This window comes from Nomascus leucogenys, chromosome 3 (assembly GCF_006542625.1).
Source record: "Nomascus leucogenys isolate Asia chromosome 3, Asia_NLE_v1, whole genome shotgun sequence".
NCBI lineage: Eukaryota > Metazoa > Chordata > Mammalia > Primates > Hylobatidae > Nomascus > Nomascus leucogenys.
The window spans coordinates 36,781,854-36,807,078 of NC_044383.1; the positions used below are offsets into that span (position 1 = coordinate 36,781,854).

At 43.4% G+C, this 25,225-nt stretch overlaps 1 protein-coding gene across 9 annotated transcripts in view; it reads right to left on the minus strand.

Moving 5' to 3' along the window:
- The window catches only part of LCOR (ligand dependent nuclear receptor corepressor), a 154,629-nt gene extending 133,946 nt beyond the window's left edge, over positions 1-20,683 (minus strand). For 2 of the 9 annotated variants that reach the window (XM_030809007.1, XM_030809041.1), the window contains exons 1-2: positions 20,548-20,683; positions 19,467-19,540 (exon numbers count right to left, since the gene is read on the minus strand). Coding sequence is in view for 3 of the 9 variants with exons in the window: in XM_030808998.1 (XP_030664858.1) it covers positions 19,467-19,698 (232 nt within the window). In the remaining 6 variants the exon portion in view is untranslated. Of the gene's footprint in view, positions 1-19,466; positions 19,758-19,828; positions 20,003-20,547 lie in introns of those variants that run through there. The other 7 variants (XM_030809016.1, XM_012505871.2, XM_030808998.1 and 4 more) reach the window with 5 other exon arrangements.
- Between the last annotated feature and the right edge of the window lie 4,542 nt (positions 20,684-25,225).

Consider the following 25,225-nt stretch of genomic DNA (forward strand, 5'->3'; position numbering starts at 1 on the left):
GCTTGGCTCTATGTCCCCACCTGAATCTCACCTTGAATTGTAATCCCCATAATTCCCACGTGTCAAGAGTGGGACCAGGTAGAGGTAATTGAATCATGGGGGCAGTTTCCCCCATGCTGTTCTCGTAATAATGAGGGGGTCTTGTAAGATCTAATGGTTTTATAGGCATTGGCATTTCCCTGCTTGCATTCATTCTCTCTCCTGCTGCCCTGTGAAGAGGTACCTTCTACCATGAATGTTAAGTTTCCTGAGGCCACTCCAGCCATTACAAACTGAGTCAATTAAACCTCTTTTTTTTCTAAATTACCCGGTCTTGGGTATTTCTTCATAGCAGTGTGAGAACAGACTAAAATACACGGTAACAGGCCCAAGCTATCCTGCTGAAGGTGAGAAACACAAAACAGAGACTAGTTGCCCCAGTTATCCCAACTTAGGTCAACCTACATCAGCCAAATCACCCCAGACATGGAGCAAGTCCAGCCAAAATCGGCAGAGCTGCCTAGTCAACAACAACACAGCTGACTACATGAGCAAGCCTAGACCAGATTAGCTGAACCTCAAACTTTTGAGTTCAATAAATGCTTCTAGTTATACGTCACTAAGGTTTTGTGATTGATAAGCACCATTACTGTGACATCAGGTAACTGAAACACTATCTTATTTTGGTAGGTGGATAAAGAAAATAATTCTTATTCTTCCATTTATGATGTTAAAAGGTGACAACAGGCTGGGTGCAGTGGCTCACATCTGTAACCCCAGCACTTGGGAGGCCGAGGCAGGCAGACCACTTGAGGTCAGGAGTTCAAGAGCCTGGCCAACGTGGCAAAATCCCATCTCTACTAAAAATACAAAATTAGCTGTATATGGTGGCACGTGCCCATAATCCCAGCTTCTCAGGAGACTGAGGGAGGCAGGAGAATCGCTTGAACCTGGAAGGCAGAGGGTGCAGTGCAGTGAGCCAAGATCACACCACTGCACTCCAGCCTGGGCAACACAGCGAGACTCCAGCCTGGGCAACAGAGCGAGACTCCACCTCAAAAAAACACAAAAGGTGACAACAATAACAAAATAAAGTGTATTCCTATTATCATTACAAATTTACTATTCAAGCATACCTTTAAAATTGTTAGAAATGGAGAACCAATGTTTAACTTCAACAAAGTTTACATGTTTTAAAATGTTTTAAGTTCATAAATAATAGGAAAATGAGAAGAGACAAAGCTACTCACATTATAATAAAATGAAATTGTTTTATGGAAGTCATATAAACGATGATACAAAAATAGAACCAAAATATTCACTAAAAAAAGACTTACTGAATATATTTCATCATTGAACTCTCTTTCTAGTTAATTTCACTCCTTTAACTATCACCACCACCATTGCTTCTACTTCTACCACTGCTTCTACTTCATGGAGCTCTATCTCCATGGGCTTCTGAAGAAGCCTGTTTCCCTAGAATAAAATAGATATACAGGCTGAGTATCCCTTATCCAAAATATTTCAGACCAGAAGTGTTTCACGTTTAGGATTTTGTTCAGATTTTGTAATATTTGCATATACATAATGAGATATCTTGGGGATTGCACACAAGTCTAAACACAAGATTCATTTACGTTTCATATGTGCCTTATACACATAGCCTAAAGATAATTTGTGGGCTTTTGTGGTTTTTTGAGATAGGGTCTCACTCTGCCACCCAGGCTGGAGAGCAGTGGTGCATCTCGGCTCACTGCAACCTCCGCCTCCTGGGCTCAAGCAATCCTCCCACCTCAGTCTCCCAAATAGCTGGGACTACAGGCATGAGCCACCAGGCTGGGCTAATTTCTTTTAAAAATTTTTTGTAGAGACAAAGTCTCACTACATTTCCCACACTGGTCTCAAAGTCCTGGGCTCAAGCGATCCTCCCACCTGAGCCTCCCAAAGTGCTGGGATTACAGGCATGAGCCAATGTGGCTGGCCTAGCCTAAAGGTAATTTTATACAATATTTTTTAAATTTTGTGAGTGAAACAAAGTTTGTATACATTGAAGCATCAGAAACCAAGGTGTCACCTTCTCAGCCACCCATGTGGACAACGTATGACTGTGTGGCATTAGCATCATTCCTGACTCTCAATTTATATGCTACCAATAAGCAACCTTATTCTTACACTTATTCACACATAAGGATTTAACATTAAAAAATATGACATACCATTAATACGTGAAAAAATAAGGTGTTTGGGGTAACTAAGAGCACAGGAGCATCACCAGAATACCTGAATCAACTGTTAAACACAACAACATCAGGCTTTCAGTCTCCATCTACAATGCTATGTTCTCACTAAAAAATTACCGTACACTGTATTTATTTTGGGGGGTGAAAAGAAACATCAGAAGCAGTTGAGAGACCCAGAAGTGGATCCTCTAAGAATGTGGAGGCATTCTTCTGGAGGGCTTTTTTAAAATGCTTGCTCCAGAGTCACCTGCCTCATTAACAACATTTTCTGTCTTAGAAGTCTTTCTTCAATTTTATAAACTGGCATGATTTCACCATGCTCTCTCTCTGATTTTAAACACTGACACGATTTTACCACGTCATCTACAGGCACTTTTTCGGCAGTGTTAACATCACCATCTTCATCGTCACTATAATCACAATCATCTTGATTCATGTCATCCTTCATGCTAAAACTTCGTTTGAAAAGCTTCCACAACCACACCTCTGTTCACTGCTGCTAGTGTGCTGCTGAAGAAGGTGTTTTTATATTTACTCTTCATTCAGCTAAGGATACCCTGGTCACATGGTTGAATTAAGTCACATTTGGGGAAAAGTAAATAGCATAAACATTTCTGATGAGAATTTCAGCTGAAGGATGACAACAGTTATCAAGGAATAAAGAATCCTGCAGTCATCATCCAGTCCAGCTTCCCTGCAGTGAGCATGAGCAGTAGTACAGAATGCTTGTGAAACCAATCAGAAAAGATGTCCCTCGTGATCCACGCAGAATCTGTTAGCATAATAATGGACTGGTAAGAAATTCACTTCTTGAAAACAGCAAAGATACAAGCTTTTGCCTATTACATCAAGTTTACTCTTATGCATGCCTGCTGCATTATTAGCACATTCCAGAACAGTTATTCTGTCCTTGGCATCCTTACTTCCTACAGGAGCCCTTGCATCAGCTGTAGTCAGTATCTTTCTGGTGCAGTAACGCCAAAACAGTGATGTCATCAGCATTACAGGCTTGTTCTGGCATCAGATTGTCATCAGTGATGACCCTAGAAAACTTTTCAATAAATTTCTCTGCTGCTTCATGATCAGCAGATGGTTCAACACAAATCTTTTAAAATTCAGTAAGCCCAGCACGGTCGCTCATGCCTGTAATCCCAGCACTTTGGGAGACTGTGGTGAGACGACTGCTTGAGCTCAAGGGTTTGAGAACAGCCTGGACAACACAGCAAGACCTGGTCTCTACTAAAAAACAAAAAAAAAACAAACAAAAAAAATCAGCCGGGCATGGTGGCATGTACCTGTAGTCCCTTACTCAGGAGGCTGAGATGAGAGGATCACTTGAGCTCAGGAGATCAAGGCTGCAGTGACCTATCATCATGCCATGCACTCCAGCCTGGGTGACAGAGTGAGATGCTGTCTCAAAAAAATAAATAAATAAAAAATAATAATTTAATGCCATGTCTCTTCTTAAATTTCTGCAACCAGCCTGTTGAATATTCACAGTTCCGTTCAATTTTCAGTTCGTCATGCTTGATCTTCCTTTTTAGATATGGGGTCTCACTATGTTGTCCAGACCAGTACTGAACTCTTGGGCTCACATGATCCTCCCACCTCAGCCTCCCAAAGTGTGAAGATTACAGGCGTGAGCCACTGCGCCCAGCCTTGATCTTTCTGCTTCATGACTAGCATACCAATAAGTGGCATGTGTTCACTGTGATGCTGATGGGTCTACTCTTTCAGGATCTAATCAAGGTCATTTTCAGCTTTATGCAGTGCTTTTCTATTTTTCATTAACTTCTGCCCATCACTTTCAACCTAGAACTTTAATAATTTATCCTACTGTGTTTTTCAGGTCATATATACAGTGGTCATTCCAACAACATACTCTTCTGTAAGACATTTCAGACATCACTGTCAGTTTTTCCAACAGCTTGACTTTCTTTGCTAGTAATGCTTTCCCTTTTTCTTATTTGTTTTACCCATAGGGATATCTGCAGGACGTTCTGACAATTCCAACAATATCTTTATATCAGAGAGCAGAGAATAAGCAAAAAAAAAAAAAAAAAGTGAGTGATACACAGAGGTCTTGGTCCCATCATGGGGCATCATAGGGATCCTGCCATTGACACATCTGGTCTGCACACATGCCATCTTATTACGCTTTGAGGGCACACTTGCATGGGGCAATCTGAGCATATACAGAAAAGACGTATCTCAGCTGAAAAGCACCGGGAGGATGTTTTTTCCTTTGGGGACACTGAATAAACTGTATGTTGTGCACCTGCATTATGAATGCAACCCATCACATGAGGTCGGGTGTAATTATCCAGTTATGGTGTTACTTCGGTGTTCAAAAAGTTTCAGATTTTGGAGCGTTTCAAATTTGGGATTTTCAGATTAAAGACGCTCAACCTGGCTGGGTGTGGTGGCTCGCAGCTGCAATCACAGCACTTCGGGAGGCCGAGGCGGGCCAATCACCTGAGGTCAGGAGTTCAAGACCAGCCTGGCCGACATGGCAAAACCCTGTCTCTACTAAAAATACAAAAATTAGGCCAGGCACAGTGGCTCACGCCTGTAATCCCAGCATTTTGGGAAGCCAAGGTGGGCGGATCACAAGATCAGGAGATCGAGACCATCCTGGCTAACACAGTGAAACCCTGTCTCTACTAAAAATACAAAAATTAGCCAGGCATGGTGGTGCACGCCTGTAAGTCCCAGCTGCTAAGGAGGCTGAGGCAGGAAAATCACTTGAATCCTGGAAACGGAGGTTGCAGTAAGCTGAGATCGTGCCACTGCACTCCAGCCTGGGCTACAGAGGGAGACTCCGTCTCACACACACAAAAAAAGAAAAGGCAATTAGCCAGGTGACAGAGAGGATCTGTCTCAAAAAAAAAAAAAAAAAAAAATGTTCAACCCGTATACGCTTATTTTTAAAAATTAATTCAGTTTCTTAATTTGATACAGTTCCAAAAACATAGATCTATTTATTTTATATGCACAAAAAGCAAGGAAAAAGTATAAAGAAAAGATAGAAATATATTAAATGGGGAAGAAAGGTGAATGAAAAACTGTTATCATCCAAAAAAGCTAACCATTCCTGAAAGAATATTCCTGGCAGAATCCTAGCCTGTGTTTTTGAACAAAATAACTGAAGATCCTGTATAATAATCTTTAGATCCAATAATCTGAAGATCCTCAGATTCTGCCATCTGAGAACATCCTTTCAGCATCCAGTTTTTATTTTTTGTTGTTTTGTTTTGTTTTCGAGATGGAGTTTCGCTCTTGTTGCCCAGACTGGAGTGCAATGGCGCGATCTCAGCTCACTGCAACCTCTGCCTCCCAGGTTCAAGCGATTCTCCCGCCTCAGCCTCCTGAGTAGCTGGGATTACAGATGCCCGCCACCACAACCGGCTAATTTTTGTATTTTTAGTAGAGACAGAGTTTCACCATGTTGGTCAGGCTGATCTCCAACTCCTGACCTCAAGTGATCCACCTGCCTCGGCCTCCCAAAGTGCTGGGATTACAGGCGTGAGCCACCGTGCCCGGCCCAGCATCCAGTTTTTAAAGTGTGGTTATTTTAAAATCCAAAATCAAAATGTAACAGTAACAGTTATCACTATGTCATTGCTTATACTTCTGTTCCCGAGTCACAGAAACTACAGATTGGCAGCAGCATAACAAGAGAATCTTCCTGTTTCTTAACACAGCTTATATTCTTAACATTCTTTTCTAGGTGTAACTGGATATATATTCACATTCCTCAAAATAGTTGATCTGGATCATTTCTTAAAAAATATCTGACAAAATATGGGCTGGCTGACTTAGGTATAGTAATTACTAAGGGCATTCTTACCTAAACAACTTCATATGGTTTTAAGAAATAATTTATACTGAGTAATACCTGAGAGGTTACAAACACTTTTCCATTTAACAAAAACGAACCTGCCACTTTTTCCAAAATAAAAGTTTAAGTCCCCAGGAAAAGGGGGAAAAAAGGCAAAAACTGGGTCTTCAATCCTCTGCTATCTTGCCCATGCCACAATGTCAGTTTCTTTCTTTTTATGTTAACTACAGAACACTCTTCTCTGTTAATTTACATTCTCTTGCTTTTAAAAGATCAAAGTTTGTAGGTAATTCAATCTTTTTTAATAGTTTTAGTACTTCTGACCAGGCTGGGCGGGGTGGCTCACGCCTGTAATCCCAACACTTTGGGAGGCCAAGGCAGGCAGATCACCTGAGTTCAGGGGTTAGAGAACAGCCTGACCAACATGGAGAAACCCTGTCTCTACTAAAAATACAAAATTAGCCGGGCGTGATGGCACATGCCTGTAATCCCAGCTACTCGGGAGGCTGAGGCAGGAGAATTGCTTGAACCTGGGAGGCGGAGGTTGCAGTGAGCCGAGATCGTGCTACTGCACTCCAGCCTGAGCAACTAGAGCAAAACTCTGTCACACACACAAAAAAAATACTCTTGACCAAACAACTCATTCAGGACTGTTACCAGTGTGCTTTTTTTTTTTTTTGAAAAATTAAGTCGCACACAAATTTCTATTATAGCTTCTGGTAACTCCTTCCTAAAAGTCTTCTCAGCTAATGTGGAAAATTCTAGCTTCTCTTTTCATTTTTTGAGACAGGGACTGGCTCAGTCACCCAGACTGGAGTGCTGTGGCATGATCATGGCTCACTGCAGGCTTGACCTCCCAGGCTCCAGCAATCCTCTCATGTCAGCCTCCCAGGTAGCTGGGACCAACAGGCACGCAACACCACACATGACTAATTTTTGTATTTTTTGTAGAGACGGGGTTTCATCATGTAGCCCAGACTGGTCTTGAACTCCTGGGCTCCAGCAATCCTCCCACCTTGGTCTCCCAAAGTGCTGGAGCCACTGTACCCAGCCTGATTTCTCTTTTCTATCTTTACTCCATTTATCCACTTACATACCTTTACCTTTCACCAATAAAATGTACTAATCTTTGATTTGGATATGTTACATAAAGTTAAGCAGAAGTTCTTCTCCTAAGGAGAAGGGGACCAAAGGGAAGGTTCTCTTTTAGATAAGATTGTACATTTGTAGCCATAAGCCATGGGTCTTTTTGAAACTGTTTTCAGTAGATGTATGGGGATTTCTCAGTATATGTCTTATTTATTTTAACATGCCAGAATCTATTTTAATAAAAACTGTACAGTGAAAAGCTATACACAGTAAATACATACACAAATAAAAACTGGTTATACAAGTCTCACAAAGGAAATAGCTTTATCACTTTACTCATACCTGTTTCTTTTATTTTGATTTGTTTTAAGAAGCCAGTATGGACAGGCACAGTGGCTCATGCCTGTAATCACAGCATTTTGGGAAGGCTGGGATGGGAGAATCACTTGAGCCCAAGAGTTTAAGACTAGCCTGGGCAACATAGGGAGACCCCAACTCTAGGAAAAAAAAAAAAAAAATTAGGCAGGCATGGTGGTACACACCTGTGGTCCCAGCCTCAGGAGGCTCAGGTGGAAGGATTGCTTGAGCCTGGGAGGCTAAAACTGCAGTGAGCCTAGAATGCAAAACTGTACTCCAGCCTGAGTGACAGAGCAAGACCCTGTATTAATTTAAAAAAAGAAAAAAAAATTTAAAGCCAGTACAACAAAATTCCAGTTTTTTTTTTTTTTTTTTTTGAGATAGAGTCTCACTCTGTAGTCCAGGCTGCAGTGCAGTGGTGCAATCTTGGCTCACTGCAACCTCCACCTCCCACATTCATGCAATTCTCCTGCCTCAGCCTCCCGAGTAGCCAAGATTACAGCTGTACACCACCATGCCCAGCTAGTTTTTGTATTTTCAGTAGAGATGGGGTTTTACCATGTTGGCCAGGCTGGTCTCAAACTCCTGACCTCAAATAATCTGCCTGCCTTGGTATCCCAAAGTGCTGGTATTACAGGTGTGAGCCACAATCCCTGGCCAATCGAATCATTTTTAAAAGACATTATTAGCTCTATTAAACATTCATAGAAAAATGACCAGTGTAAAGGTTTTTCTCAGTAACAATGACCAAAGATTATGGACTTCTTCATGCTCACCCATAATTACAGTATTTTACTGTAATCAGATAAGCCCATTTATAAGAGGTAAACTTTGTCAGCTTCTTTACTAGCTGAATAAAAATTCATATAACCTAACACACAAGAAATTAGTGTTGCTGGGCACGGTGGCTCAAGCCTGTAATCCCAGCACTTTGGGAGGCCGAGGCGGGTGGATCACGAGGTCAGGAGATCGAGACCATCCTGGCTAACACGGTGAAACCCCGTCTCTACTAAAAAATACAAAAAAATTAGCCGGGCGTGCTGGCGGGCGCCTGTGGTCCCAGCTACTCGGGAGGCTGAGGCAGGAGAATGGCGTGAACCCAGGAGGTGGAGGTTGCGGTGAGCCGAGATCGCGTCACCGCACTCCAGCCTGGGGGACAGAGAAAGACTCCGTCTCAAAAAAAAAAAGAAATTAGTGTTTATATCATTTATGGTGCAACAAAAGAGCCACATATGAAATGTGAAATACAAACACCGACGTTCCCCTCATTTTTTCTTACTGAAGGCAAAAACCTTCACATTTTATTTTGATGGGAATTTCTCCTTATTACCTTTGTCACAACATCTTCCTGTGCCTGCTAGTAAGCATTTTGTCTAAGACCAATGATGTATGAGTTATCATCTTTTTTTAAGTTGATTTTAAAGTTTTTATTCATTTTTTAAAATTTATCCAATTTCTTCTTCTCCTCAGTAATTACACACTACTCAGAGACTTCCTTTTCTGTCACACAATTTAAGTGAAGAAAAGGCATCTGGCTAGATTCAGGAGTCCTGAATACTGACCTCAATCTGCTTTAACCTGTTTGCCCCTCCACCGCCACCCCACACTTCCTTGAGGTCTCTGGGAAGAATATCAATAGAAGAAAAGGCCAAGTAGCTACACTGTTAAAAGGCCTTTGTTACAAACTCCTACGAATTAGGCTGGTCTACACAGAAGACCCACCAGGCGTAGAATCAGTATCACTCAGATACCCTCTGCTGCCTTTCCCTCTCCTAAGCCTATGCTCCAATCTCAGTTAATGGTGAAGAATGGCCAGTTGAGCAAGATAAGAAGGAAAATTAAGCCAGTGGAAACATTCAGCTCAGAAACTCATTTAGCTAACAAAACTAAAAAACCAAAAAGAAAAAAGGAAACACAAATAGGACTGTAACAGCTGAAAAGGAGGCAAGGTATTCTACTCAAGGCCAGAGAACAGAAAATGAATAGAATAAACTCCTGTTTATGGTAAGATTATGGGTTGAGAAACCAAAATACCTTAATGTAACATAAAGCACATAAGCAATCAGTAATTATAAACAAAGACGGGCAACTTAATGGAAATTCTAAAAGAAGGGCATATGCAGAATGCTGAAGATTGAAGAAAACTGGGTAACAAAGCGAGACCCCGTCTTTACAAAAAATAAAAATATTAGCCAGGCACCATGGAGTGCACTCGTAGTCCCAGCTACTTGGGAGGCTAAGGTAGGAGGATCACTTGAGTCCAGGAGTTGGAGGCTGCAGTGAGTTAGGATCATGCCACTGCACTCCAAGCCTGGGTGACACAGTGAGACCCTATCTTGGGGTGTGGTGGGGGAGGGAGGGAAGGAAGAAAAGAAGGAAGGGAAGGTAGGTAGGTTAAAGAGCATAAAATTTTGATTTCCAATCCCAGGTCTACCACATTTTAGCTGAGTAATTACGAATGAAATTTGTAATCTCCCTAAATCTGTTTCCCCGCCTGTAGAACAGATGTTAACAACATCAAAGGTCTCTTGTCTGTCACACAGTAAATGCTCAATATATGGTAGCTTTTAAGAAACATTACAAGTAAACAGAGAGGCTGAGGCAGGAGAATGGCGTGAACCCGGGAGGCGGAGCTTGCAGTGAGCCGAGATCGTGCCACTGCACTCCAGCCTGGGCGACAGAGCAAGACTCCATCTCAAAAAAAAATAATAATAATAATGCTCTGGCCAGGTGGAGTGGCTCATGCCTGTAATCCCAGCACTTTGGGAGGCTGAGGTGGGAGGACTGATTGAGTCCAGGAGCTCAAGACCAGCCTGGGCAGCATAATGAGACCTCATCTCTATATTTTTTTATTTTTCATTTAATTTTTTTTTTTAAACAACACGCTTTCCAGTAACAGCAATTATCATGGGAAATAATACTGGTGTTCACAACATCTTCTAATCCAAAAAGAAAGTCTTGGCCAGGCACGGTGGCTCGTGCCTGTAATCCCAAACACTTGGGGAGACCAAGGCGGGTAGATCACTTGAGGTCAGGAGTTCGAGACCAGCCTGGCCAACATGGTGAAACCCCGTCTCTACTAAAAATACAAAAATTAGCCAGGCGTGGTGGCACACACCTCTAATCCCAGCTACTCGGGAGGCTAAGGCAAGAGAATTGCTTCAGCCTGGGAGACAGGTTGCAGTGGGCCGAGATTGTGCCACCGCACTCCAGCCTGGCCAACACAGCAAGACTGTCTCAAAAAAAAAAAAAAAAAGTGTAAGTTTTCTAGAAAGTATTAAATGTGTCATGCAGATATATAAGATGGTGATACCATTAATAGATTTTCTGATACTTTCTGCTTTCTATGTCATTTTAAAGAGTTAATTATTCATCTAAATTATTGCACATTTAAAAAATTCTTGTGAGACGACTGTATGTTTCTAAGCAATCCCCTTCAAGCTCTGTAAACAACTGTGATGAACTTCTCTTTTTTCCTGAGACAGGGTCTCACTCTGTCCCTTAGGCTAGAGTGCAGTGATGCAATCATGACTCACTGCATCCTCGACCACCTGGGCTCAAGCGAACCTCCCACCTCAGCCTTCCAAGTAGTTCGGACTACAGAGTCACAAAACCACACACAGCTAAAGCTAATTTTTGTATTTTGTGTGGAGACAAGGTTTCACCATGTTGCCCAGGCTTGTCTCCAACTCCTGGGCTCAAGCAATTTGTCTGCCTCAGCCTTCCAGTGTGCTGGAATTACAGGTGTGAGCCACCTGGCCTGTGATGGACTAATTCTCAATGATTCAGAAGTTATAACAAACACTGCTTTACTTCAAATGGTATTGTTATAATAGTTTTTAATACAATTGTAAGGCACAACTGAGTAAAATTTATTTTTTCTCTTTAAGCTCTAGAAAACATTTAAAGTCTAAAGAAAAGTCCCTTTAGACAGGTCTAGACCAGGAGCAGTGGCTCATGCCTGTAATCCCAGACCCCATCTCTATTTTTCTTTAATCTAAATTTTAAAAAAATATATAGAGAGGAAATTTTAAAATAGACATGTCTGAAGCATATTAATTTCTAGTCTCCCAATACCAAATTTGAAATGTTAGTCTAAACCCTAGTTACAGCCATCATTTTTTTCTCTTAGCAAACCCTGACTTATCCTGCTCTTATACTAACAAATGCACATCACACACGACAGAATCCTTCTTTTACCCTCAATTATAAGAATTTCATTTTAGCAAAGACACAACAAATACTAGTTTTACTATGTAAAATTCACTGGTTTGCACAATAATGAATTCAGAAAAATGATTAAGTGATATGCTAAAAGAATCTACAACTCTCTTTAACAAAAAGTAGATTAAAACATGAAACAAAGGAATAAAAACAAGATCAAAAATCATTAGAAGATGCCAATCATTACTACACAGCTTTCCTAACTTGCCCCTCACAATCCATTAAGCAAAAGATTCTCAAATTCGGCCATCTACCCCATAAGATACTTAGTTTCATCCTTAAGACATCATTATACCTGACACTTTGTAACAGACCAAACCTAACCAATTCAAAAATCAGAGAAACCAAGAGTCAACAAAATTCAAACAAACACTTTAAAAACAGTATATTTAACTTAGCACCAGGAAACAAAACATAAACCGGGGTGGTGGCTCACACCTGTAATCCCAGCACTTCAGGAGACCAAGGCAGGCAGAAGGTCAGGAGTTTGAGACCAGCCTGGCCAAAAGGGTGAAACCCTGTCTTTCCTAAAACTACAAAAAATTAGCTGGGTATGGTGGTGCCCGCCTGTAATACCAGCTACTAGGGAGGCTGAGGCAGGAGAATCACTTGAACCTGGAAGACAGAGGTTGCAATAAGCCGTGATCACGCCACCGCAATCCAGCCTGGTCAACAGAGCCAGACTTCGTCTCAAAAAAAAAAGAGAAAGAAAAAAATAAAACATTTGCCATAAATTGTATAACTTGTCAGATGTCTGGGTTTTATAAAATGCAAACAAAAAATGTAATCTTAAATTTCAAAAATACTGCTAGTGAGATTCCTTTCACTACCCAAATTCTCACTATTTAAACTCAGAAATGGAATAGATTCATTCAAAACATTTGTGACAGGGCAATATAGAGCAAAGGTGTCCTTCTCTATCCAAACTCTTGCCATTCACTATCCAAAATTCAGGCATAAAATAGATTTAAACAATATGGTATACCACATTATCTGAACTTGATATTTGAACCCTCACCATAAAGAGGCAGAAATTTAAACCTGGATAGCAAGGTAAATCCGTGCCATTACATAACCGCATCAAATAACTAACAATTTTAATAACTCATAGAAAGGATGTTTAAGAAAGCTTTTCTTGTCCGGGAGCGGTGGCTCACGCCTGTAATCCCAGCCCTTTGGGAGGCCGAGGCAGGCAGATCACCTGAGGTCAGGAATTCGAGACCAGCCTGGCCAACGTGGTGAAACCCCGTCTCTACTAAAAATACAAAAATTAGCCGGGCATGTTGGTGTGTGCCTGTAATCTCAGCTACTTGCGAAGCTGAAGCAGGAGAACCACTTGAACCTGGGAAGCGGAGTTTGCAGTGAGTCGAGCCAAGATTGCACCACTGCACTCCAGCCTAGGCGACAGAGTGAGACTTCATTTAAAAAAAAAAAAAAGAAAGAAAGCTTTTCTTGAGAATTCTTTTTTGTTTGTTTGTTTTTGTTTGTTTGTTTTTTGAGACTGAGTTTCACTCGTTGCCCAGGCTGGAATGCAATGGCACGATCTTGGCTCACCACAACCTCCGCCTCCCAGATTCAAGCGATTCTCCTGCCTCAGCCTCCCGAGTAGCTGAGATTACAGGCATGCGCCACCATGCCCGGCTAATTTTTTTTTTGTATTTTTAGTAGAGACGGGGTTTCTCCATGTTGGTCAGGCTGATCTCGAACTCCGGACCTCAGGTGATCCACCCACCTCAGCCTCCCAAAGCGCTGGGATTACAGGCGTGAGACACCGCACTTGGCTTTTCTTGAGAAGTCTATTTCATTATATTACTATGCTCCTTATTCTCTTCATAAGGTATCCTGCAGTTTAGCTTTTGTTACAGTGTATCTGGTCATGTGTTGATCTGCATTTGTTCTTAAATGGAGAGTATAATGAGAAAAAATATTTGCAAAGCATACACTGTAAGTATATCCAGAATATATACACAACTCTTACAATTAAACAATAAATAATAACGCAATTTTAAAAATGGGCAAGGGATCTGAATAAATATATCTCCAAAGGTATGCAAACAGCCAACAAGCACATGAAAAGATGCTTAACACATTGTTAGGAAAATGCACATCAAAACCACAATGAAATATAACTTGTCTTTTTTTTTTTAATTTATTTCTTGTTTTTTTGAAATACGACGTCATACCCACTAAAATAGCTATTATATAATCAAAACAGACAATAACAAGTGTTGGAGTGGATGTGGATAAATGGAACTCTCATACAGTACTGATGGGAATGTAAAATACTGTAGCCACTTTAGGAAACAATTTGGCAGTTTCTACGAAATTAAAAGTTACCACATGACCCAGTAATTCCACCCTAGGTACGTACTCAAGAGAACTAAAAACAAATGTCCACACAAAAACTTGTACACAAATATTCATAGAAGCATCATCCATAATAGCCCCAAAGTGGAAACAACCCAAATGTCCATCAACTGATTAACAGATAAACAAAATGTGGTATGTCCACACAATGCAGTGTTATTTAGCCATAAAAGAAAGTGCTGATAATGCTACATGAATGAATCTTAAAAACATTATGCTAAGTGAAAGAAGCCAGACACAAAAAGCCATATATTGTTTGACTCCAATTACATGCTGTGTCCAGAATAGACAAATCCACAGAAACAGAAAGCAAATTATAGCTGCTGCCAAGAGCTGGATCATAGGAGGAATGGAATGTGGAACTGCCTATGGATGTGGGGTTTCTTTTTTAGGAAATAAAAATGTTCTGAGGGTGGGTGTGGTGGCGCACACCTGTAATCCCAGGACTTTGGGAGACTGAGGCAGGAGGATCACTTGAGCCCAGGAGTTCAAGACCAGCCTGGGCAACATGGCACGACCCTACTGCTGAAAAAAAATAAAAATAAAATGTTCTGGAATTAGACAGTGATGATATATGCACAACCTTGTATTTGAGTTAACTAAAACCCACTAAGTTGTTATGGTATGTGAATTATATCTCACTTAAAAAGTGAAAAAAAATTCAAGGTATGGACCATTGTACTTGAGATACTTGCTGAATACAAGAAAGGTCAATAAAATGAGCTAATGGCTTATATCGGATTTTTATCCCCAGAGCAATGTGCTAGTGTATAGAATAGTAAAAGGAATTTAAAAATAAACATAGACTAGAAAATAATTTATACAGTAGTGATGTTGAGTTTTTCATTTGAAACTATGAAAAGTAACAGCTTTGCTTATTTGCATCTACCCAATATCACAAACTGAGATTCCACACAACAGATGGACAGACTTAAAGAAAATATGAATCAAGAAAGAGGTTCAGAGGCACATCGAAACAAATCAAGCCCCTCTGCTGAGCTTTCCGAGCTAGACTGCAAGCCAGGGAAGAAAGCCAATCCCATTATTTAATATATACCTTTAATTGCCACATTTCACAGCAAATACTTTTTTGACTCTTTCCAAATACCAACTCCAACTTCCAAGGATGAAAATCTGTCAATCCTAAAGGGATTCCAAAAATAGGTTTGTAATAGCAATGGAAGGCATAACCTCCAAATGAGCTTGCTTAGAAGATAATACTTTTGTGGATGATAATATTGTCCCTGTAAAGGTGGTTTAAAAAAGAATCTGTTGGCCGGGCACGGTGGCTCACGTCTGTAATCCCAGCACTTTGGGAGGCCAAGGTGGTGGATCACGAGGTCAGGAGCTCAAGACCAGCCTGGCCAAGATGCTGAAACCTCATCTCTACTAAAAATACAAAAAAATTAGCTGGGCGTGGTGGCACAAGCCTGTAATCCCAGCTATTTGGGAGGTGGAGGCACAGAATTTCTTAAACCTGGGAGGTGGAGGTTGCAGTGAGCCGAGATCACGCCACTGCACTCCAGCCTGGGCATAGAGTGAGACTCCATCTCAAAAAAAAAAAAAAAAAAAAGGCCGGACGCAGTGGCTCATGCCTGTAATCCTAGCGCTTTGGGAGGCCAAGGCGGGCAGATCACGAGGTCAGGAGATCAAGCCCATCCTGGCTAACACAGTGAAACCCCATCTCTACTAAGAAGACAAAAAATTACCCGAGCGTGGTGGCGGGCACCTGTAGTCCCAGCTACTCGGAGGCTGTGCCAGGAGAATGGCTTGAACCCAGGAGGCGGAGCTTGCAGTGAGCTGAGATGGCGCCACTGCACTCCAGCGTAGGCGACAGAGCAAGACTCCGTCTCAAAAAAAAAAAAATCTGTGTCATTTTTGTAGAGTTCCACAATGAAATCCTTAACTAAAGGTAACATTCCTCCCCTGAGCTAAGGAAAGAAACATGTTGCAAACTACAAGTTGCCTAACAAAAAATCTCCACTTTCTAACCTGCATTAGAAAATCCTACAACCTACCTTTGCAAACCTATCATGTGTATATCCCTTACACTAATCATGAACTGCAGTTTAAATTGACAAGTCATTGCTGTCCTTCTCCACTTTTGCTCACGCCATTTCTCATGAATGGAATGCCTTTTCCATATTCATCAGAACGAAGCGAAAATCCACCACCTTTTTCATGAAATCGTCCTTCATCATCTCGGGAGAGATTTATTTCACTTCTAAACACCCCTAGCTTTGCTTGCACCATCATATGACACACTATGCCTTGTACAATAACTGATTGCATTACATTTTCTCTAAGGTTTAAAAGTTCCTGAAGGTTGAGGCAGCTTTCCCAGACTTTGTTTGCCCACAGTGCCTGGTAAAAGACAGATGCTTATTTAAATGAAGTAAACATCTAACTGCCCTTCATCCTAAAAACAGCATCAATACAAACAGCTAAGTGATTAGGCAGGTACTCTGAAGTGGCAAGTTCTATCAGGCAAGTGACTTTGGGAGGCTGAGACAGGAGGAGTTTGAGACCAGCCTGGACAAACATAGCCAAACCCCGTCTCTAAAAAAAATTCTGAATAAAAATAAAAGTGGCATCAAATAACCAATAATCACTATGTAAGAAACTCCAGGCCCCCCTGTGTAGCCCCATAAGGCTAAAAAATTGCATTATTCAAATATTTCCTAGAATTGCTCCAGCTACAAGAACATTTGAGGAAATTAGGGCAATCTGAAATAACTTTCTGAAAGTCAAAGAGACTCATCTGCTGTCCTATTTTTAGCCAAGCTAGAGCTAAGCTGAAATCACCACAACTTTCCCCACATTAGGAAGAGCTTCTTGAAAATACGGCAAGGGCAAGGTGCAGGAAAGCAAAAGGTTACATCATATCAGGCACAGAGAGAGCCTAGATCTTCCTGGAATCTAAACTGATCATCCTAGTCTCAGAGGACTCCTTAATAATCACCTGGTAACCAAATATCCATCTTGATCATAATCACTGTCTGAACCCAGGACTAACTCCAATTCAACTGAACCTAATCATTTAATCACCAACATCACCACCACCACCTGCCCCCACACCCTCTAAAAAAGTATTAATAGAAGGGAGAATTCGATTTTAGAAATAAGAATTTTTAATCCAAACTGCTGTAAATTAAATACCTTTCAGAAACCAAATGACCCTAAAGTATTAAGATAATCAGTCAAGAGAAACAAATAGGTTGACTGTTTAGAACCAATCCCACTAAAAGAGGAATTATTACATCTGGAAGTAAACAAGTTACCTTTTGAATCGTATAAGGATCACTGCCAGTCCTTTTAAATATAGAAAGTTCTTAACACTACAATTAATTTACTTAGAACTCTCCTCTTAAAAAACAAAATTACATGTAATAAAAGAGAAAATATGAGGCCCCACTGATTTTAGTTGGGAGACTATGAATACATGTTACTGCTCAGATTAAAATATTGCTCTGCACTCTGGACTCTATAATCTTCTGAACTTTACTACCTTTAAAGTGAAAATTTGGAGTTAAAAGTACGCTTTAAGAAATTTGATCACCAGATTAAAATTTGCCTTCAAAAAGTGAATCAAAATTTTGATATTCCATTGAGATATTTACAGAAATAATTTATCAGTCATAATTTTAAAAACCAAAAACACGGCCGGGCACAGTGGCTCTCACGCCTGTAAATCTCAGCACTTTGGGACGCCGAGGCGGGAGGATCTTGAGGTCAGGGGTTCGAGACCAGCCTGGCCAATATGGCGAAACCCTGTCTCTACTAAAAATACAAAAATTAGCTGGGCGTGGTGGCGCACCTGTAGTCCCAGCTACTCGAGAGACTGAGGCAGAACCGCTTGAACCTGGGAGGCGGAGGTTGCAGTGAGCCGAGATGGCGCCACTGCACTCCAGCCCGGGCAATAGAGTGAAACTCCGTCTCAAAAAAAGAAAAAACAACAACAACAACAAAAACACACCTTGTCAAGCAGCAGTAACTAACCACTAACTAGCAATGACTGATAAAATGGGGTCCTGAGGCAGGCGGCCAGGAATAAACGCAAAGAGAATTAGAATAAGATACACTAATTAAAACCACCTAAATTAAAGCAACATGGAACTTAGAAAATCTACGGGACAGGACTACATTATAAATTTAAAAATCTTTCAAAGACTAAAAAGCCCTGCTGAAAAAACCAATCACTAACAAATGTGAAACATACAAGAACTAAAAATTCAAAACAATTCCAGCATTTGACACTAACCCACAATTCTGAAAACGCATTAATTTCATGCTTCTCAAAACCTGCTATATGCTCTCTTCTATGATAGTCCGAAATAACAAGTAATTCAAAAAGTACTTAAACCGACGTAACATTTTAGTACATGAATAATAGATTTGAAAGAATAAAACAAGCAGAGATAGAGCAGAGTACAGGATAACTGATAGGCAAAAGGCTATTTGTTTCCTGGAGGGCAGCACTGGTCTTGGATTGGCAGGAGGGGAATTTTAAAATATATTCATGAGACGAATTATACCAAAAAAACTGACTCATGCCTTTATTATTTGCACAAGCATATGTTTGAAATTGCACTTTTAACCTTTGGACAACCAAAGTGGTATCAGATACCTTAAAGCATTGTTGTCTATATTAATTTCGGTGTTACAGTCTAAATCCTTAACGAAACTCACGCTATACATTTTCGTAATGAAACCCTGTAGAAATGGAAAGGCGTATATTCTTTAAGTAAAGGTTACCTGATTTTTCACTTGTTTAAAGTTTCAGTTTTGCTTTTTAATCTATTATCGAAAACATCCCTTGTGGGACACTGTAAAGGGCAGACCCTCCTGTCAAGCCAGAAGGCTCAAACACAAAGACACTGAGCTAACCAAGTGCTGTAATTCTTCCAAACTGAGCCTCTCCACACCCCCTCCACCCTTCCCCCCAACAGATATGTCTATTAAATCAGTGTCTGTTCTCCCCCTCGCACAACAAAGAGAACTTCTCACCGCATGAAATTGCCGCTGAATGGACACCAGAAAGCGGGATTTGCATAATTCCTTCCAACGAAACCCTGTCGGGAAGGAAGGGATGAGGGGCCCAAGCGAACGAATAGACTCTCCTAGATTCTGCCGGGGAAGACCTGGTTCCCAAGAATATTCCCCTGGGGGAGAAGGGGCTGGAATTCTGGGCCTCCCCGAGGACTGGGCGTGGGGGACAGCGGACGACGAGAGGGCATCTCCCCACACACCAGCAGCACCGAAGCAAAGACGGGGAAGTAACAATGCTGGAGGACAGGAGAGTCAGACACAAGGATGGACTGGGGCTAGGGGGCGGCGGGCGGAGCGGAGACACCACACGGGCCACTTACTTTTTGGAGGGGGGTTAAATATATGAGTTAAGCCCTTATGGTCCCGCCGGCCGCCGCACAGAGGGAAACGGGACCTTGGGAGAGAAAAACAGACAAAACACACAGTGTGAGAGGCGCAGCTCGGCCGCCCGGCCCCTCCCGGGGCGCCCCCGTCCGCGCTCCCTCCGGCCCGCAGGGAAAAAGCCACCCGAGGGCGGCCCAAGGTCCGGGAGGCGGGGGGCGGACGGGGCATTCGGGCGAGGCTGCGGCTCCGGCCAATCCCCGGGAGGGGACGAGAGCGACCCCCGCCGGGGCTCCTCGGTCGGACCCGGTCCCACCCCCTCCTCCCCGCAGCACGACACCGAACACAAATACGCACACACCGACCCGTGCGTCGAGGATTAACTCCCCGGCCGCCGCCGCCCGCTGAGGAAGTGCAGCCGCTGCCCCCCGCGGCCATGACACCCCACTTGGCTCGGTCAGGCGCACCCGGGGACTGTGACAGCTCCGGCTCCCTCCGCCCCCATCTCCACCTCACGCTTCGCACACGCCCGAGCGCCGGGCGCCCGCTTGCAGCCCGCCGCGCGTGCACGCAGGGCTGGGGGCGCGCCCCGCTCGTGGGGGAGGGGTGGCGCAGGAGAGGGACGGCGGCGGTCACAGCGCGGGTGGGGGCCGAGCACGCCCGCGCCCCTCGCGCCACCCCCAGTACAGCGGCAGCGCCGCGGGGCGAGTCGCCACAATAAGCCGGCGGTGGCGCCGAGGCGCCGGGACCGGAGCGGGAGCAGGGGCGGGAGCGGGGAGGGAGGGGAGCGAGCGGGCGGGGATGGAGAGCGGGAGGGGGAGGAGCACGCGCTCCCGCCGAGGGCCAGCCCCGGGGAGGCGCGCGGAGGGGAGGGGCTGGCGCGCGCTCGGCCGAGCGGGGGAGCCCGCCTGGAGGTCGCGCGCGCTCGCACTCCGGGGGGTGGGGGAAGGGGGGACGCTTGAGCCAAAGAGGGCGGGCGGGCCGGAGCAGCAATTGCCACTTCCCCAGCTTCCTCCCTGGTCCCGGGCGGCCGGCGGCGGGGCAGCCGGAGGGGCGGCGGCGGTCGGCGGAGGGTCTCACCTACACAGTGAATGAGCTTGTGGCGCCACGAATCCAGTTCTTGCCGAAAGCCGCGTCTCTCAACGGAGCATTGCTGCCGCCTACACACCCTCGCCATCTTCTGCCGCCCGCCCGGCCCAGCCTCCGCCGCGGCCCCGCGCACGCCCAGCCGCGTCGCCCGGGGCCGCGCACGCACCCGCGGCCCGGGCGTCGCACCTCCCGCCGGGGGCGGTGCGGGGGCAGGGCCGGCCTCACCTCACCGTGGCCCCGGCGTGGCCCGGGGGCGGTCTGGTCCCGCTCGCCCGCCCCGCGCGCCGCCCGCCAGGCTGCGATCCCTCCGTCCTTCTCCGCGGCTGCCGCCGCCTCTGGCCGCCCGAGACGGCGCCTTCCCACAGCCGGAGCTCAATCCCGCCGGCCCCGCGCCGCCTTTGCACTGTCCCCCAAGGCCACGGCTACCCCGCCCTCGCCGGGGCTTTTTGTTTTTTACGCCAGCCCTATTTATCACTTCCAACCTGCCTGTCGCCCGGCACCAACTGTTGCAAGTTCCGTAATAACTGCTGCTATGAACTTCTCGGTCGAAACTGCTCCTCCCCAGAGCCTGTTTAAGAAGCAGAAATAAGAATAAATGCCCGGATGCCCGTGGATGCACTGAGCTCTAAGATTTTCAAAGGTGAAATGGATACACGTTATTAAGTCATTGGGAGACTTCGCCAACATTGGGAAACCTAGTAAAAAGTGGAAATCGAGCGTTTTAAATTTAAAAAAAAAAAAAAGGTTTCTACTAGCAAGACTGATCATAGGCGAACTTCTCAAGGAATTTCGGAATATTGTGCTAAACTGAGAATAGTATTTCCAAAAATAGACAACTAGGAATACTTAAAGCAGAGACTATTGGAAATGCTTTAATTGGGGATTTCAGGAAAGGGCTTAAAGAGAAATATTTTCTATGAAGAAGCCTCTTGGAATCATTGAATCACCTTAATTTTGTCACTGTTACTTCGAAGAGAACGAGAAGAGAGAAGATGGGAAACCAAAGGAGAAAGGGAAAAGAAATGGGGTGGAAAGAAAACAGCAGAAGAGATCGCCCTATACCAGTAGGCCTAGTACCCTAGGATTCTGTCCTCTTTCTCCCACCTTTGGTGTTTAAGGACAGTGCATTCCTGCTTTTAGAAATTTAAATTAAGTTTGAAGACTTAATTTTAATTACTGTAGTAGGTAAAGCGAAGTCGTTAAATACTTGACATCAGGATCCCATTGGAGTATTGATTTAGGTCTTTTCAAAGGTGGTGGTCCTGGTTCTCTGCACCAGCCACTGGCGGAATGGCGGAATGGTGTATCTACCAATAAACAGATGGACTGGGTGGGCCTCGGGTACGGGTGGCTTGAGATGCAAATGCAAGGGTAGGAAGGCACCTTCCCCTCTCCCTACTCCCACCCCACCCCGCCAATCTTAAAACATTGATCTTTATAAAATTCTCAAACGTCCACAGTATTTCATTGGCTTAAGAGTATTGTCAGATGAAAACGCCAGGAAGTATTGAGTTTCTGGGTACATAATACTGTCCTGAGTGTTGAAGGAAGAGGACTAATACGAGATTTTAAAAAATGGCCATGGACAACCATCCTTCAGGTGTGATGGCAGGACATCTTGTATCACCTGAAACTTTTTTTTTTCGCCGCTAGGTGGTGGATGTGAGTCTTTTGCAGCCTTTAACCAAGTTTCTACGATGTTTGGAGGAAATACGTTTCGGTTTCAAATAAATGAACAACGTGTAACTCTAAGATGAGTAAATAATAAATGTATTTTCCAACCACCCCAAGTTAATTTGTTTAAAAAACAATCAAGCCAAGGGTAATAATTCCTCGACATAGTCTCTTAGTCGCAGACATATGGATTCAGAGAATCCTAGAGGCTTCAGAGACCAATTCTGTAACTTAAGATATGAAATCGGAAGCCCAGACAAGTAAGGTGACTTGACCAAGATTACATAGTTGCTGGGTAGAGAAAGGGCAACAAAAGCCAGGAGACATGTTTCCCAATTTCCAATTTAATGCTAGTTTTACTACTCTACTCTGAGTTCCAATTTCTGCTTCACTTATTTTGAGTTGGGAACTAACTCATGGTTAACCTGTCACAAAGACCTATTTGGAAGAAAGGATAGGGAGGCAATAGTAACAGCTAATATTCATTGAGCACCTACTATATGTTTATCATTGTTTCATTCCATCCAAATAATAATGCTATGAGCATATATTTACCACATTTTCCAAGTTAGGGACACAAGACTCAGATGAGTTAAATACATTTGTCAAGATCACATAGCTACCAAATTCTAACTAAGATCTCTGTGACTCTAAACCCCTCTAAATTGTCTTACAAGTAGAAAATTGGCTTGGCGCGGTGGCTCTTGCCTGTAATCTCTGCACTTTGGGAGGCTGAGGTGGGCAGATCACTTGAGGTCAGGAGTTCAAGACCAGCCTGGCAAACATGGTGAAAACCCGTCTCTACTAAAAATACAAAAATTAGCTAGGCATGGTGGTGGGCACCTGTAATCCCAGCCACTCAAGAGGCTGAGGCAGGAGAATCCGTTGAACCCAGGAAGTGGAGGTTGCAGTGAGCCGAGATCGTGCCACTGCACTCCAGCGACAGAGCTGAGACTCCATCTTGATAAATAAATAAATAATAAGTAAATAAATAAATAGTCTTACAAGTAGAAAATAGACTCTGCAACTGGGGGATTCACTTAATTCTACATGACATGTTCCATGCATAGTTGAGCAGTTGGACAAACATTCTGAGTTCCTATCACATGGCAGGCGGTGTCCTAGGCACCGAGGACACAGATAGGTAAGACAGACTTTCTGACCTCTGTTGCTTTGGGCTACCATTAAAGAGGGCCTTAGCTGTAAACTCTTTTACATTCTAGGGAGGGGCAGGTAATATAACATGGCAGTTAATAGGATCTGAAGACAGCTGGGTTGGAATTCTGGCTCCATTTCTCAGTGGCTGTGTGACCTTGACAAATTAACTTTTCTGGTCATTAATTTCCTCATGTGAAAAAGAGGATAATAATAGTCTACAAGATAGGGTTTGCGTGAAAATGAAATGAAACTATTCACGTATAGTGCTAGCACATTCTTAGCATGAAATGAGCATCTGTTCTCTGATTAAGCCTTCCTAAGCTCCTATCTGCTTGCCCAGTCTGCAGGATGATGGGAAACCAAGATGCTTCTGCAGTTTGGAGTCAATCTGTGAGAGTATGAAGGAATGATAGCAATGACCTCAGCCTTTGAAAACAACCTTCTCTGAGCCATGTTCTGTAGTTCTCACAATGGCAGAAAAGGAATGTCAGGGAAGGGGAGTAGGATTTGACTTGTCAGCATTAGATCAACTACTACCTGGTGTCTGATTAAAGATGGCTTGCAACATAGAAATAATCATTGACAAATGGGAGGATGAAATGATTTGGGCCTTCTTAAAAAAGTGTGTCCTACGGAGAGGCTGAGGCAGGAGAATGGCGTGAACCCGGGAGGCGGAGCTTGCAGTGAGCCGAGATTGCGCCACTGCACTCCAGCCTGGGCGACAGAGCGAGACTCCGTCTCAAAAAAAAAAAAAAAAAAAAAAAAAAAAAAAAAAAAAAAAGCATGTCCTAATGGGAGGCTTTTTTTAAAAAAACATAGTCAACTTCGAATAAATTCCAACAAGCAACAGATGCTTTTTGAAGCACATTTCAAAGATTATGTTATTTATTCTTCACAACAACCCAATCGTGTATCCCCATTTTATAACAGAGCACAGAGAGGTTAAGTAACTTGCCTAAAGTCACACAGGTTATAGATCTGGATTCAAACCCAGGTAGTCTGGCTCCCTGGGTTCCAATCCAGATCTATAACCTGTGTGACTTTGGGCAAGTTACTTAAAGCCGGCTCTTTAACCATCACACTATTTTTTGCCTCCAGTGCTATTTCGGGGAAATGAGACCTAAGGTCAGAGACGAGACCTAGCCAGACAGAAAGGAAGCCATGTCACTTGGTCACATGGCTTTTGGTCTTTTTGAGAAACTACTCATATAGTGGCTTTTTTTACTTAATAAAAGACTTTCAGGCCGGGCGCGGTGGCTCACGCCTGTAATTTCAGCACTTTGGGAGGCCAAGCCAGGAGTATCACTTGAGGTCAGGAGTTCAAGACCAGCCTGGACAACATGGTGAAACACTGTCTCTACCAAAAATACAAAAAAAATTTGCTGGGTATGGGGTGCACCTGTAATCCCAGCTTCTTTGGAGGCTGAAGCAGGAGAATCACTTGAAGCCGGGAGGCGGAGGTTGCAGTGAGCTGATATCATGCCACTGCACTCCAGCCTGGGCAACAAAGCAAGACCCTGTTTCAATAAATAAATAACTTTCAGAGTTTCTTTCTTTTCAGCCTGTATACCTCTATGCCACTAGCCTGGAAAACATTTATGATTTTACTTTATGTTGTATGTGTGACATTTATTTTTCTTCTGTAGTTTTATTGAGATATATTTCACATACCATAAAATTCGCCCATTTAAAGTGTCCACTTCATCTGAAAGCAGGCGCAACGGAGGGTGGCAGTGGGAGGAGCGGCATCTCTTGGCTTTTTCCTGGGCTCTTGGCTCTGGGTCTTTGGCGCATGTTTTAGCATGGTAGAAACGTTTGACTGTCCCAGCCGGATGCT